A 17,908-nucleotide genomic window follows, 5' to 3' on the forward strand; every position below is an offset into this window, starting at 1 on the left:
AATCGCATATTACCTGACAAATGCCCGACGTTTCGGCGTAAGTAGCACTGTCTGTGGACGTCGCAGGCCGAATGGCAGTCATATATTATTAGTAGTATAAAACTTTACTATTAATATTTTAGTATTTAAATTACAAGTAGTAAACAATCTATAGCATTTCGGAAACAGTTTCAGCTGAATATCTCATTCAGTATTAATTCAAAATAAATTACGTTAAACCTTCCAAAAGCCTTAAGACACTAGTACACTGCTTGACCAACATTAACACTAGGATGATAAAACCACAGAAAACCAAGAAAGACTGTTAAAATATTTTTATACTTCCCATACTTACATTTTGTAAATAATATAGAAAGACATTTATTAAATTTCAAGCGTAAAATCCCCACAATTACATCCAATAAATGTCCCAGCTAATAGCACTTAGAACAACCTGAATTCTCAACTCACTCGACACATTCAACTAATACGTTCACATTCGCGCTTGCAAAACGTAGAGCATAAATATTTGTGTCATCATCTCGGGCGATCTTTAGAGCGTAGCCGTTCGCGCGGAAACTCACTACGTTGCATATTATACGCGTTCGTGTAAGGGCGCTATTGTTGAAGTGCTCGATATTATAACGAGTGTTATGTTGAAGACTTTTTTATTGTTTTGAGTTATGAATTAAGTTGAGGTAGAAACGTAGAGGTTTAGATTATTGTTTGTGTGGATGATAACAGTTAATCTGTTATGTTGTAGTAAGTTTTAAAAGTGATACTGTAAAAGGTTCTAATAATATTTCCCGTTATTATTCGTTTTCGTCACAACATTGCCAAGCAGATAGGCAAATTTTAACATGAAAATAAACCCTGATTAAACTTTAAATTTAAGAATTATTTCATGAAAAACGTAAATATTTTAATAGGTATATTATTTTTTAGCCTAGATTTAGGTTGAATGCATCCTTTCTGAACTATTTTCTAAACCACCCTATCAGTGTCCTTCAGAGACAATGGTTACTCACTTCCAAAAGTAACACAAGGGCCTACCCTGTATATATTCCTACGCACCTAAAACACGACAATATGATTCATAGAAAGTTATGAATAAATTATCAAATTAGTGGAAATTCCAAGGGTGTAAGTTAAAACCAGCCCAAATTAATTCGTGACTTTATGAGTCATTGCGATGAGTCGAGTTACGAATTTATTGAAGGAAATTCCGAGTAGTGACGTAGTTACGAGTATGTTTGATAAATGTTGTGTACGTTATTGCTATAAATAAGTAAAGCCTAGATCTACTGACCATTAAAACCTTTGTTACATATTTTTCGAGATCACACTTTTAGTTTCACGAAAAGTTTTCATTTTCGTGGTCTGCTTGGGAAACAAACATGTACATAGAACGGAAAAATCTAAAAGTTATAATCAACAACATGATTTGGGAGATTCTATAGTAATATTTTAAGATCACAGAGTCACTTTACTGTCTCTGTTTAAACAACTGCAAATGATAAAGTCTTATATTTTGTCTTATGATTGATTCTTGACAAGTGAGTTTGACTCTCAAGTTGTTGACTTTTACAATTTTTCTAGTAAAAGTAGCGTCCGTCTATTAAGGGCAATATACTGATATCGACGTAAAATTGGTGAACTTTGATACACCTCATCGTTTATCTTTGGATATAAGAATATAATCGATGTAACATGCCAGTAACCATTCATACAACCATCAAAGAAGCGATCATCTAAAGTTGTTCTAACTTCAAACCCACGAAATCACGTAACACCAAAATACGGCCCCCGAAATGCGTTATCATTTTTACAACTTTTATATATGTGCGCTGAAACGATGAAATCTTTGAAGAATGCCGAACAGAGGTTACCTAAGCGAGCTACGTTTTTTTATAGAGGACTTTATCTTCACATGGATTGTCAAACATAATGATTGGTAGAGAGTGAATGGACGGTTTTAGCAGAACAATGTGTTTTGAGTCGGTGTTATAAAAGGCTTTTAGTAATTGTATTATTGAGTTTTATTTCCACGTGTTAGCTTAGGACTTGTGTTATTTATTCCGTTGCAGAGGAGGACGTCTTGATACCTAACTTTACATCTTCATATTGTAATAAGAAACATAATTTGTGCGGATTGAACTTGAATGAATTATAATCCTTAAAAAAAACTTAATGCATGCGGCGGTAAAAACAAAAATGTGGCTTGTGTGTCTTTATAGGTTAATACAAAGACAGTTTACTAACCAGTGAATAAAACCCTATGAAACGAATAATAAAAAGCACTAAGCCCCGGTTTCTGAGTTAGGTACATTTGGCAGTAGTTGTCTATTCAATAGCGTTTAAACTCATATAAAAAAACGCTATTGACCGGGCATTAGTCAATTGCGTTCAAAAATAAGCATAGTAATTAATACCGTATTTAACATAGAAACTTCATCTCGTATGATTAACAAAACGTAAATATTACCGAACAAAAAACTACCCTTTTCAAGCAAAAATTTTCTCATTTCTCCAACAATTTTCACATTAATGTACAAAAGGGAATATATTAACGTGAATAATGTATATTCTGTGAGTAAAAACTGCACAAAAGCGTGTGTGCTTTCAATTATTGGCTTTTACGAATGATTTGGAGCCGTGGTTTTAACCTTGAGTTGCTTTTCATAAAGCTGGATTTTGATGAACAGAGAATATTTTTATGAAAATGAGATAGTCGTATTAAACGTAATGCTTATTTAGAAATACATAAGGTTGAATAGCAATACCAGTGAATTACTGTTAAGTATTCGGAAAAAACCTTCTTTATCTTTTCATTACAACCTTTTTTATTTGTTTCTTTATTTTCCAATTATATTTGTAGCCTGTTGCATTCGCCATGTTTTACTGCAAATACGTAACTTGTATTTGTTTAGTGAAACAGTTTTCTAATCATCAATTGTCTTCACAACAATCGTAAGCAAACGGTTTTAGTAGTGTTAAGACCGACTTTAAAAAGTACATTTGGCTGGATTGATTTAGTAACTGACGTGATAGTAAATCATCGCAATTTCCAGAACTAAAACATACACTGAACATTAAAGTGTCAATGTACTTTTAAAGACTCAAAATAACAAGCTCATGTATCAAACAGAACGTAAGGTACAATATAATTTGCTTTTCAGTAACAGACATCAAACCATCAGAACAATAACGCTAACAACAACGTTATGATGTTTACAAACGAACGAGCAGTGTAACGGTACATTTGATATGAAATTCATGGCAGTTGCCATAAAAGGTCCGGTGACGCTATGAATTTGTTACAAACGCACCGCGCGAGCGCCGTCGGTACACTGAAACTTTAACTGTATACGCACTACACTTTCCAAACGCTGCGTTTAAGTGCCCATGCAAAGGAAATCTTTGAAACCAAAAATGTTTCAATATCACTATTTTAAGTTAGCTTTTGCTACGTCTTGATATCTTCATTGAGAAATGTTATTAAATTAGTCTCTTCTTTGATTTTTCGTAGCTTCTTAACTATACATTAAATATGCATCTTCATAGAGGTATATAACTGTACGCTATAGTTACGGCCACATCACTACGACAGTGCATACAAATGGCTGAAACTTTACATTTAAACAAGAAAACATTTCAATAACATAATATTTTGACTTTTGTAATTTTTTTTTTTACTTCTCTAACACATTAGATTAACATGCTTATCTATTAACGATAAAATAGTAAAACATAGTATACGTATAATAAGCGCATCAAACCCGCCGCGTCTCTTACCCCCAGTGCGTACACCCACCCAGCGGGCCTAGCTTGTCCACCACCGTCCATTATTCAAGACTGCAGCACGACTCCTGGATTACCCTGGACGGCGGCAGCACATCAGTGAATTTTTCACCAACAGGTCCCATTTGATGTTACTTGAAACTACGTTAGGACAAGTTAGATGCAGTTCTTAAATAATGTGTTGTGGTGTACTTACTTACTTCCTTACATAATGATTTTAGTGTTGATAACTTGAGGTTTTTTCTGAAATGTTGGAGCATTGTTTATCAGATTAAGCTACGGTATATGGTTGGTCATAGTAATTAAGACGCAAATATTATATTAATGTCTACATTTAGGCAGTACTTTTTATACTTGATTATGTATTTGAGTCAAAAGTATCAATTAAACTTTCATTTTTAATTTATTACAGCTGAAATTCTTTGGGAAGACTATGAATCATATTTTTTTCGGATTTGACTGTATAACTTTCCAAAAACACTCCGATGTTCAACTTCCAAACAGCAATGGGACCAACGAGACATAATTGTGCTGTATATAATACACAGCCGAAGTCCGACTTAGACGCTAGTATCGATTAAAAACTCAACTTGTAATCTAAATAAAAACTACACAGTTAAATCAATTACTAGAACCTTTGTAAAAAACAAATACAACCGTCGCACCTTTATTAAAAGCGACGTCAAACTCCCGATTGCTTTCAAACTCAAACCAAAAACAAAGTTGTATTAAAATTATTCTTCATATTCCCGTATGCAGTTTGTAATTGTATTGAAACTGTTGTACAGTGTTGCCAGTGTTTAATAATGGTTATCCTGTATGACGGGGAGGTAATTGAGTTGCTTGTGCAGAGTTTAATAGTTGCTTTTGATTGCTTTTAGCGAGGATGAGTACGAAATGGTTATGATGGGGAGATTTGAGTTAGCATGTTATGAGTCTAGAGATTTATACTCGTTTTTAAGTTATTGTATTAAATAAATAGACAACTTAAGCTATCACAATCCACTTCTGGGCTTTTCTTCTAGAATCGGAGATGGAACCGATTTTAAGTTTTCCACACATTGGCTTATTCCTGGTTTGGGAGTTTCCCCTTCAAGAGCTGTTTGATATCTTTCAGACATGCAATGTTAAAGCGTTTGTAATTGTATTGAAACTGTACAGTGTTGTGAGTGTTTAATAATGGTTATCCTGTATGACGGGGAGGTAATTGAGTTGCTTGTACAGAGTTAAATAGTTGCTTTTGATTGCTTTTAGCGAGGATGAGGTTTATGAGCGTACGAAATGTTTGCTATGGGGAGATTTGAGTAAACATATTTAGAGTTTAGAGATTTATGTTACTTCCTTATGTGTATATTTATTTATTTATACTCGTATTAATAATGTATTAAATAAATAAGTAACTTAAACTATCACAACCATTTCTGGGCACACGTTTCCTTCTAGAATGAGAGATGGAGTCGGTCTTAAGTAGGTACTCCATATATAGGCTTATTTCGGGTTTGGAAAATTATCCCTTCAAGAGCTGTTTAAAATCTTTTAGAAATGCAATCTTATGGCGTTTGCATTTCTGAAAGATTGTATTGGAACTGTACAGTGTTGTGCGAGTGTTTAATAATGGTTATCCTGTATGACGGGGAGGTAATTGAGTTGCTTGTACCGAGTTAAATAGTTGCTTTTGATTGCTTTTAGCGAGGATGAGGTTTATGAGCGGAGATGTACGAAATGTTTGCTATGGGGAGATTTGAGTTAGCATGTTATGAGTCTAGAGATTTATACCCGTTATCAAGTTTTGTATTTTATAAATAGAGAACTCATACTATCACAATTCATTTCTAGGCCAAGCTTGTGAAAGGGAGAAGGCCCTAAGTACTCCAGGCTTATTTTGGGTTTGAGGTTGGTATCCTTTCAAGAACTGTTTAAAAACTCTCAGGCATGCAATCTTAGTAATAATAAACTTGTAGCTCAGAAAATCCATGAGTGATTTTCCCTTGTACCTTTAATCGCGTGGTAGCCTAATGCTTATACAACTCAGCTATTAATGCTTCTTACGCTTTACATATGTTTATTTTGTTAACAAGATCCATAACCTCCGTAATCCTGCTATATCTTGTATTAAATAGCATCACTATTCACGCGATATTACTAAACGTATTTTGGTAGAATTATAACATTGATTGATAAGTATGTATTATAACCTAAATTAACACGCAGTATACTTTCTACTCCGGGATAAAATATGTTTTCGCTCAGACAAAGTCGCGAAACGAAGTAAGCGAATAATTTAAATCTCCAAGCGTAAAAACAACAACAATTCAACTAAAAACAATTTAACATAATAGTGTTATAGTCATTGTTATGTTAATATTTATAACGGCCACTTTCAACTTGTAATTTATTCTGAAATTGCTTTACCCGTCTTGGAACTCGACCTGTCTGAAGTGAACTATAACTTTGTGTCTGCACTTGTTGTGTAGCAACACTGAGCTTTTAAGGCTTTTAATTTATTACAGTAATATTAGTAAGATATTCTTTCGCGGCCAGGGATAAAGCAGTAACTCTATATGAATCGATATGATTATAAAAAAATGGCAAGATAAAACAAAACAAGAATATTTTCGTAGCATTACAAAATTTGTTTAGAGATTTTATTAATAACTTAGAACTAAAATGGTGTTATTTTCAACCATATTTCAATTTTTAACACAAAATCAATCGTAGCAATACTGTTCAAAGAATGCCTCTGGGGCGTGTTATTGTTGTAGGCGATGGTATCGAGTTCAAAACACTAATATACTTACTCTTCAGTTTCTTAGTGAGAAATTGTCAGCCAGCGTTTGGATTTCAACACGCAACAAAAAAAACACCTCTATCAATTCGTTACATAAAAAAATTTAAACTTAAATATTATAATTTTACAACATCATGAGTATACAAATATTCCAGTTACTTTACAATTTTCAAGTAGTCCCACAACAAAACGCCAAAGCGTAGCCCACGCTATCACACGGCCGTCATAAAAGCCATAAACTGTAAAATACATGTCCACGTCACAAATTGCACCAACTAGTCTGCATATCACGTACCGCACAGATGTTCATTTCAGAATTACTTATCTCTCAAAACTTTAGTTTGAATCAGTCGCTAGATTAGTTGGCAGATTTGTTGAGTATATTGTTTGAGTGAATTGTGTAGATTTAAGCATATTGTAATTTTTGTTAAATTGTTAAAGTTTTTAATTTTAAGTACCTATATACGTTCCATAGCTGGGCAAGGGTCTTCTTTCGAAGGAAGTTAGGCGTTGAATCTACCGCGCTGGCCAAGTGCGGGTTGGGGACTTCACATGTCCTTAACAAATGAGTTCATGAACTTTTGGGCATGCAAAGGTTTATCACAATATGATCTGTCATCATCAGCATAAGACATTGATTGTCATTTCCGACACACATATCTTTTAAAAATCATTATCAATCTCAAATACATTGCTTATAAAATACCTTTTTCATTTCATCAACATCAACATAGTTTCGTCATGAAAACATCCATCAAAACGTTCGCATAAACAATTACCAGTAGGATTCTATTTAAAATACTTGGAACTAATAAAAGCGCCCATTCACTTTCCAGCCGTTGACCCTGATCGATCGAGTTCCGAGTTCCAACTCATCATGAATTCAGCCTATTAATAGTTCCATTCAGTACTTTCACTTTAGAAATAGACTATACTTATTTTAGCTGCCCTTCGTAACGGTCAGACTATTCGAGTCTATTTCTGATTTATTGTTGTGACGCATTGTTGAGACGTGCATACGTTTTTAAGGTTTATGTGGCTGTTTTGGTGTTAATGAGGAACTGGTATGGTCTGGAATACAAGAATACGATTTTATGATGAAATGAGAAAAGTAAAAAAAAAAAACATAAACCAGTTTTAACACACCAAATTATGGTCACAACTGCCATCTTTTGATTCGACACAGAGTAATATAAGTTTCATTTAGAAATTTTTCATTGTTTTTAGTTAAAACGTCGAGGAAAAGCGTAGTTTAGGTAAAAATCTTTTAAAAATTTACTCAATTTTCCAACCCATCGCACAACTGCTGTAAAAAAATCAATACAAAATATTCAAAAAGCATTCGAACAAAACGGATATAGATGTCGCTGGGAGCGCAACCGGAACACGTGTAACGGAAGTAATTCTTGACAACTGCCCACTGAGCCGGAAGTGCAGGGATTTTAGCTGCATTCGCTGAAACGAGGCTCTTGCAGACGTGGAGTTTGTTCCGGACTGAATTTTAGGCTTTGATTTATTTATATGAATCTCTTTAGGTGCAGTTGTGTGTGAGAGATTAAGGCTTTGTGAAATCCTTTGTCGCTCTCTTCTATTGTAGGAAAATGGTTTGCTGCATGGAATAGAATGTTTTGAAAGTTCAGGACTACAACAACTACTATCAAATGGACGTCAAGCTGCAAAAAAATACTAGTGTAACCCAAATGTGCTGAAATATGGAACATGGACATTTGATTCTGATTATGTACGTTAATTGAATATCCTGTAGCTATAGAGGGTTTTCATCATTAAGTTCACAAAATCCGCAGTTATACTGACTTATAATTTCATAATATCCGTGTTTATGTATGTACCTGGCGATATTGACTTGTATTGAAATGCGTGAATATGCGTTTTGTTGTATTATTTGGATAAAAGAATCCACGATTTCCTACACCTTCCTCATTTCAACACTCCACATCCACAGATTACTTATCAATTTCCCATCACCATGAAAATGACAACACACACAAAACATAAGGTACCGAAATGAACCGTATTATCAAGACAGTAAAAAAGTTATTTGTCATAAAAGTTTTTCGTCCATATTGGATGTTGGCTTCAAACCTACGAGTATGAAGAGATTTACACATTTATTGCGAGAAATAAAATAAAAGTAGATACGTTGTTGCCGTTCTATTCCCGGCCAGTTTATGGCTGCTGAAAATGTAATAGGCTGATGAACGATTTGTTATTATATAGGCCACCCATCTGTTGGCTGTTCGCAGGGAAGGTTGCTTAACTTATTGATATTTTACTAGTGTTGTCCTCATCACCAGTTAAATTAAAGTGTATTACCTACGCTCTGCTGTTTTAGTTGCGTCATTAACCATAATTTTAATTAATAATTACCAGATTCATATGGCTTTATCGCAGTATCACATTATTTTTTTACGTTTTTACTTATCTTGATTATTAAATTTTGAATACACAATGCATTTAAGATTAAAAGAAGTGATTACAAAACGTTAACAAAATATTACAATTACGGTATAATTTTCTAAAATTAGTCTTTAAATTATTCTGTAATTAATTCCTTAAATCTTTACCATATTTTCTGTAATAGCTATAAAATATACACATCGTATTCCTGCAGACAAACAGTATAAATCAGTCCACTGTCTACTGTTACAACTTAGTATTTAACTTAACTCTAATTAAATACAATCATACAATCGGACTCTACAATCATAGAGCAGAAACTGCGCTAACTGAAACTTAAACACCGTTTTCACTCAAACTCTACACATCAAACATGACAGTTTCCAACTAGATAATCAATAGAATTAACAATTAACATATGACAGGTGGATAATTTGACTGAACATCTCACGGGTAGAGCTGTTATAGAGTCAGCACGAACAGACCGTCTGAAAGGCAATTACAACACGTAGAAGCTTCACCAGAGAACTTCGATAATGGCCCTTACTAATTGGGATTGATGTAGAGTTGCTAGTACTGGGAAAATGTAGGTAGAGTCGTTGTAGTAGTTTACTGAAGCATAAAACGTATTTGGTTTGGTAGATTTTTCATTTTGATGAGTATATTTTTCTTATTAAGTATATAAATTACTAGCAAACAGGCCCAATTTTGTCCGGATGTATCCCATAGTTCTATCCCGTTGATTCCAATCCCGTAGGATTTTCAATCCCATCGATCCCATACAAACCTTGTCTCGTACAGACGTATTAAATAACAATTGTCCATACTTATTCAATAATTTTATAAAAGTCTTTGGCTTCCAAACTGTTTCACTAAGCCCAGGATTTGTATTCTGGATCAAAAATAACAAACTGGTCAAAATTATGCTTTTTTCTTTGACAAACACTGAGCCGTTTGGGACATAATGACACATACTATACAGAAAAACATCGGCAAGGTATATTATTACTAGAAGGCAATCAAGAAAAAACATTACTGAAAAAAACTGCACTGTTAAGGTGGAGTTCAATGCCCTATCAAAGCTCCACAAGTCTACGTACAAAAATAGCATTCACTTCAACAGGGGTATTAACTCCTCTGCATCAACCCACTGCTCTCTGCAAGCACCTAGAGCATCGAGTTGTATATAATTTTTCAACAAGTTTCAACTAATTAGAACTCATGGCTCGTGGCCTGAGGCAATTATTCTTAGTTTAAACCTAGGAGGCGAGATGCCGATAGCTTGAAGATTTACAACTAGTTTTTATTTTTTCCCTTCTTGAAAGTTCCGTGGTGCGCCGACATCTTCAATTACAACTTCTGGTTTATTTTAAAAGAAATGTTATTAATTAGTTCAGGGAATAAGTTTGAAGGGAATTTTCTAAAGATTTTTTTAGGTGAAGAAATTGAGATTTCTATTAATTTTATAGTGGAATAAGGAGCATCTTAACTCAGTTTATTTACAGCATATTAAAATCAGTGGTCTTTAATACTTTCTTACATAAGTAGGTATGATACGTCGAGATAAGAAATTTTATCACAGACAGACATTGGAAATAAAAATCTAATTCTAAAAAAAAAGCAAAAGAAAAATTAATAATTCTATGTTAAAAGTTATTTATAGTTTAGTTTTGTAATGAAATTAGTTGTAAGTACTAGTTAATAAAACACTACTATTTGGTCCGATTATTTTGATTCTAAGAATTATTCGAAAAGTAATTTTGTATACAAAAAACACATACCAAAAGCAAATATGAACAAAAATCCTCTTACCTATATCTCTAACAAAATACCATTACGCAACAAAATTCACACAGACCAACTCAAATTGAAACAACGGGAGCCGCAGAATAGAACGCATGAAATTTTCATGTACCCAATGTTTGTAAGCCTTTCACTAGTTCAAACATACCCCACTAGATTATACGCGCGAACTATTGATTCACAATGAGATTCTACTGAAAACTATTCTGGTTTACCTATAACTCTGTATGCTAAAGGGATGGGAGTGGTCTCAAAAGATTTTGATATGTAGCGCGATTCTATAGTGTTGGTAGTACTCATAACTTTAAAACTCATGATTGGGAATTTACGTGACTTAATGAACGAATTTGGTTGACTCTGATTGTCAGTCAGTCTGCCACGGTCAATGTAACCTACACCATAACAACCGGCATTCTATAGTAAAATGTGTGTTATATAATGTGCAGTTCACACTATCAAATATCGAGATTTAAAATATTCCTCAAAAATAGTACCTACGGTTCCCGCTAAAGGCGCTGAACAGATTTTCGTAAATCGCCCTTTTGTGAATTTTAATGTCTTGATTGTGTGAGGTCATCGACATTTATCTTTATGTCGTCAATTTACTTTGCGCATGGTAAGTGTGAATAAAGCAGTGATAGCCGAGTGGTTTAAGTTGGCACCTCCCACGCAAGTGGTCGCAGGTTCGAATCCGAGGCAACACACCAATGACTGTTCGAAGTTATGTGTGTATTAGAAATAATTATCACTTGCTCTAACGGTGAAGGAAAACATCGTGAGGAAACCTTGCATGCCTAAAATTTGTTTAATACATTTATTGAGGGCATGCAAAGTCCCCAACCCGCACTTGGCGAGCGTGGTGGACTCAAGGCCTAACCCCTCCGCCTCGTTTGGGAGGAGACCCTTGCCCTGCAGTGGGACAGATATGGGTTAATAAAATAAGTGCACTGAAGCCTGTCCATTATCGTACTAACAGTTGCGATAGCGAAAGCTAACGTTTTTATTGCATTAGATTCGTGACAAACCTATAATTAGCGTAGCATAATAATTGCCAGGCTTGTGGCATGTTCACGCTCAGTAAAATCAAAACTATTCACCATGTAAAAAAAGTTTTAAGAAGTTGCTATTTGAACAGAGCGAGGAGTTTTTGTTTGACCCCCGGCATTAGAAGTATTTCTATGCTAAATTCCATCAGCTAGACAGACTTTCGTTCCTATAATACTGTTAGGAATAAAGAAACACTATATATAAATAGATATAAAAACCTTGTCAGTTACTTCAGAGATGCCATTTGTTTGCCTGTACTTAACTATAAAAAAACAGAAAAGTTAATAAATTAAGAACAATAAGAAACTTTATGGACAAACATTTAGAAAAATGAGTGTTCCGTAACGATAGTCATTCAATTAGTTCCGATTAGTTATAACTTGTGATAGCCAGTTACTGTTAAATTGCTATTTTAACAAACGCAACGCCAGCTTCTTTCGTTATACCTAAATGCAATAACGGTACCTTCTTTTTTATTACGTAGTCAATGAAAATAGAAAAAATAACATAAAACTGTATGGCTTTTAAAATCCACTGCATTTCGTAGCAGGCCGATGTTTCTGGATGTGTTTACTAAATGGTTCGTCATAAATTATTTAGAATGTTTAGCTAATTATCCCCGCTTTCCTTCCTTCGGATCGACAAACTATTTCTTTAAAAACTTTAGTTATTATTCAAAATCTTTGATTACCTGATGTCAAATCTTAGTTAACAACAGCCGCGCGAATCGATCTCTGAGGTTAAGCAACGCTTGGCGAGGTTGATTTGTGGATGGGTGACCATCTTATACATATCGAGTTCCTCCGTGTTTCGGAAGGCACGTTAAATTGTGGGTCCCGGCTGTCAATTTCGAAGATCTTTGACAGTCGTTAACAGTAGTCAGAAGCTTGAAAGTCTGACAACCAGTCTTACCGAAGGGTACCGTGTTATCCCAGGTAACTGGGTTGTGGAGGTCAGATAGGCAGTCGCTCCATGTAAAACACTGGTATTCAGCTGCATATGGTGAAACTGGAAGCCGACTCCAACATAGCTTGGAAAAAAGGCTAAGCTGATATATACCTGATGTCAAATCTATGTGTACATATATGAAAGAAAATATTAAGTGTTTAGTTGATCAAATACTTTAGTAAAAATTTCACACAAAGAATCTTTTTATTTCATTAAATTACACAGTTGGAATTACAATTGTGAAAGGAATGAATAAAGACGCAATACCGTGCACAATCAATTTAATTATTCACAAACTAATGAAAACTGCAACTGATTATTTTACTCTCGTAAATTCTAGTTTCTAATCACGATGTTCGCGGGTTTAACGTTTTTTGCACTCATTGTGAGTTTTTGTTAAATTAATTCATAATTTTTTATACCTGTGCTATATTTGCGTGTTACGGAAAATATAATTACGCGGGTGAATTTTGTTTGATAGTATTTTTTTATGTTTGGGAGTGATATTTTTCTGTGATATCAAAAGGGAAAGTTTAATAAAATAACGTTTTGTTTCTGCGCAGTGATAAATAGTGATATATTGTGCTGATCCAACGGTTTGACTTAGCGTAGTAGATATTGTCATTAAGATGTTACATTAGAAATGAAAGAAAACAAATATTTTGCGGCACGTGCAGTTTCTGCAATTAATAATTATTCAGTTGCTCAATTGCAATCTTAAGCAATTTTTTTTATTCTTTTTTTTATAACCCATTTCTGTCCCACTACAGGGCAAGGGTCTCCTCCCAAACGAGGGGGAGGGTTTAGGGCCTGAGGAAAAATTTTGAAAAATAAAAAATATTCAATTATTTTTAGTTTATAAAAATAAATAATTACTTATATATGTCAATATTAATTTCCTGATAACATTAGTAAATTACAAAATTATTTTTGCCGCGGTGATCAAGTCCGTTAATAAGTATATACATAAGTAATCGCTTACCATATTTTGTGATCGGGCTTCCCCTCGTATGTGTCATTCTGTTACCGAACATGCACGACGCAGTTACAATAGCAATTTGCAAACTGCCAACGAATTTTTACCTGCCAACAACAAACGCAGGTGAAAACAACACGCGCAAAAGTTGCAATGCGGTTTACTTGAAAACAAGTTAACAAAATGAAGAAATCAAGTATACCTACATATATTTGTTAACACACAAAAATCTGAGTTAATTGCAGTGTTTTTTGTTAATAAAATTCTGCAGCAACTTAGCTTTTTTATCGGTTACTAAAAGTAAATATTGTGTATTACTTTTTGGTCGAAAATATGTTACATTTTCTTCTAAGAGGTCTTTAACGAGTAATAAAATGACATCCTAAATACGAGCTAGGTAGTCATTAGCAGACCCATTGGTTTATTTATCGGTTTTTATTGGCAACCATTTTTTTAATCAATGCACATGTTGGTTCCAGGCGTTTCCTATCGTGTACACGGCGCCGGTATTAGACGAAGACATGCTTTTATATTGGAGACGATGTAAGTTCCTAGAATTAAACTTTCATTTTACCTTCTGGGCTTATATCTGTATTAATAGTAAAATCAACTAAATATTATCAAAACAAAGTCCTTGGTGCCTATATAATAGTTAGGAAGGTTTTAAATCACCTAGATTCCAAGGAATACCTTTAGTATTCAGGAAGGAGCAGTATTCTTAGCTCTAGCAGTACAAATAGCGCGTCATTTCCTTCAACCAGCGACTCTACCGACTCTATCACAAGTAGAGCGAAGTAAACGTACTCAAAAGTAGGGTAATCGTGTGCATCTGAACTCTACCTCATAAGTTTTATAGAGCCTTTTACTTTTCATTTGTTTTTGTTTGTGTCTTTCGTAATAGATTGTTGGTATTATCCAGATTAATATTTAATTAGTTTGATTGCCTCTGTGGTGCGGTCGGTAGTGCATGTGTCTGCCACCTAGAGATCTGGTGTTTAGGTCCAGGGCCGGGTCAGACAGTTATTCTTCAGTTTTTCGGTAAGTAATTCTCCGTAATGGTCGGAGTTAGGAAGTTAAGGTACTGAACCTGAGTCTATAGCATGAAAAACCGTGGACATGTTTATATTAGGTCGGGGAAAAGTGTTTTCGCATTATACTTATATATGTATATGAACTTGTAATAAAATCTCTTTGGTTTCAAGAATCACAAATGAGTACACGGTTCATGAGGTTTCTTCCAGTAAGCTCGTGTGGTACTCAAAAATCGAGCTTTTGTGTAGAGAAAAGATTTTATTACAAGTTCATACATAGATACTATAATGCGAAAGTCTTTTAATTTCTGCGTCATAATAAACATATATAAGTAGTTGTGAAGTACGATTATAAAATGTTTATTCTTCTTCACAGCCCAGCCGAGTGAATGTGAGCCGTTTACAACATACATGGTGAATTGCAACAAGTGCGTCTGCAGCGCTGATGGGACTGAGTACTGCACTAGAATGACTTGTTCCGCTAAGAAAAACGTAGTAGTAGAAGGTAACCATTATCCTTTAACATCCTACTTTTGGGCTAAGGGTCTTCTCCCCGGAATGAGAGAGGTGTAAGGCCTTAATTATCACACGTGCGAAGTGCGGTTAAGGGACTTCCCTTCAAGAATTGTTAAAAAAACTCTCAAGCAAACCAAGTTTCATCATAATGTTTTTCTTCACCGCTATCACTTAAATGGTTATTATTTCTAATACACATTTAATCACAAAGTAAATTGTTACATTCGGGTCTGTGTGAAATATATATATATCTAATTGTGTTTTGTTTTTTTTTTACAATTAGAAGCAGATAAACCTCAAAAAGAAGTGAGATCAGCACGGCCTGCGTACGCAAAAGCAAGGAAAACGACAGGTATGAGACAAAAACTTTCCTACAACTTAGTATAAATAGTTATACGTGAAAGAGTCCCTTGATTCAGCATCAATTTACGAGGACTGCTGTTGAAACAGTATTCTTTCTTATTTTAATAATACTTACAATTAAATGTTGAATGTTGTTTTCTTCATTTCATTAAGGCTATAATTGCGATCATTTTTGTATACATGCATAATCAACATGATTGTAATTTGAAGGCTAATAGTAATTTGAAATAAAACTTGCTTACTGTTTTAAAATAATACCAAAAACTTAATACTCTGAACAATATTTTACTCCAAAAAACCCGTTTGTTGCATTTCAGATGACGAGAAAAACTTGTCGCCGATTGATCGAGAAGACTATCAATAATATTATAGACTAATGTTTGTTATATTTTAAGTTTAATTTATAAAAAACTAAATTAACGTGTTAAACTATTTGCATTAAACTGACATACTTTTATTAAACAAATTAACCCTGACTAATAATATATTTATTGTCAAATTTAAATAGAGGTAGAACTTAATTTAGCTTTAATGTGAACCAAAAAGGAAATAAGGTACTTAATAAAACACATTTTAAAATCGAAGTCATCTTTGAATCTCAGAACACCTTTTTAAATCTTCATAGCAATTGTTTTTCCAACATAGCTTTACGACATAACAACTCACTTTTTTGTAGGCGTTATTAAAAAAAAGGAGTAGGAAAATAATATGTAGGTATTTTTTTTTCTATGATTTGCAGTGGTTGTTTAAGTTAGCCCGCAAGTGTTCGACGGTTCAAACCCGAGGCAAACCACCAATAACTTTTCAAAGTTAATTGTGTATTAGAAATTATGAACACTTGCTCTAACGGTGAAGGAAAACATCGTGAGAAAACCTTGCATGCAAATTTGGTTTTTCGCCAACTGCCTTTTTGTGCTGGTGACATTTTCAGTATTTGAGAGCATAATATTTCAGATATAATATTATTATATCGAAATCAAACGCAATAAGAACTAGGAAATATGAGTGTAGGTATGATGTCACGTTCTCTATGCCAATCGGTAGCACACTTCGCACCGGCTTGTGTATGTTTACATTACTACAATTGGTCTGAATTGGTATTGCTGTACAGTACCTACTACCTGTACACCACGGAAAATTACGTAATCAAACAATCGGAACTAGTTGCATACTCGCACTTCCTTTGCATAGACGATAGTGCAGTTAAATTTCCATTTTGCATCAAATCAAAATACAAATTTTCCGCCTTCATTTTCAACCCCCGACGAAAAAGAAAAGTGCTATAAACATTTAGTATGTGCTTTGTGTCGAATAATTGATTTCTAAAAAAGTGTTATCGTTTTGAAATTTACACTTGGTTTTTCTTACTAGTGAAGTTTATTAAATTAACTACATTTATTATATTGTAAACTAGCTGACCCGCGCAACTTCGTTTGCGTGTATCCCGCTACTTCGACAAATACAGTCAACGCACCAACTCATATTGGATACTAATTTTCAATTCACAATAACTTCTCTTTCCCTTAACCGCGTTTAAAATATTAAAATGTTTTTTGGTTTCTGTGACTCTTCTTTGATCGCCCCCCCTATCAGTTTTTGGAAAAAATATTTAAGTAATGTACAGATTTTTTTTGTCTTATATGTATAGATCAAAGTCGTAGTACCTACTTTTTAATATTATTTATTTTTTATGTACCGTTTTTTTATATTTTTTGTTTTTTTTTATGTACTTACCTACTTTTGTTATATACATCTAACTATTATTTTCTTGTTTACTTTTTAAATTATTTACATTCTACATTTTATTACTTTTACTTATTTTTTATTTACATTTATTTTTAGAAGATTAACTTTCTGCCCCCGCCGCCGCGGCCGGCCCGTACCGTGCCGCAATACTAATATCGTGGTATCTCCTAAACTATATGTCTAAATAACACACTGTAAACTGCAAAAATAATCTAAATTAAATGCTCGTGATGATGAACTTACTTATTTTGATAAGGATATATGTATTATTGGTTATATCACCAGTTAAACATCACCCAACGAATTAAATGTTTTTTTAATACAGAAAAGTAGTTTTTGTGACTTAAATAAAAAAGCTGGATATATGTCATTCGCGGACGCACAAATGCAATCTTCAATTAGATTTTTTTTCTGACTTCTTGGACATAAATCGCTATAACTCAGCTAATATAGTTTCAATGTATTTCAATTATATATAAAAACCTGTCGGAG

At 33.8% G+C, this 17,908-nt stretch overlaps 1 protein-coding gene across 1 annotated transcript; it reads left to right on the forward strand.

Moving 5' to 3' along the window:
- The first annotated feature begins 13,030 nt into the window (after positions 1–13,030).
- LOC142980712 (uncharacterized) lies at positions 13,031–16,254 on the forward strand. The gene is made up of 5 exons (XM_076126256.1): positions 13,031–13,169; positions 14,240–14,303; positions 15,168–15,296; positions 15,591–15,659; positions 15,988–16,254. The coding sequence occupies exons 1-5, from the start codon at positions 13,137–13,139 to the stop codon at positions 16,032–16,034; spliced, it is 342 nt and encodes a 113-aa protein (XP_075982371.1). The 5' UTR covers positions 13,031–13,136; the 3' UTR covers positions 16,035–16,254.
- The last annotated feature ends 1,654 nt before the right edge of the window (positions 16,255–17,908 follow it).

The sequence above is a fragment of the Anticarsia gemmatalis genome, chromosome 18 (assembly GCF_050436995.1).
Source record: "Anticarsia gemmatalis isolate Benzon Research Colony breed Stoneville strain chromosome 18, ilAntGemm2 primary, whole genome shotgun sequence".
Taxonomy (NCBI): domain Eukaryota; kingdom Metazoa; phylum Arthropoda; class Insecta; order Lepidoptera; family Erebidae; genus Anticarsia; species Anticarsia gemmatalis.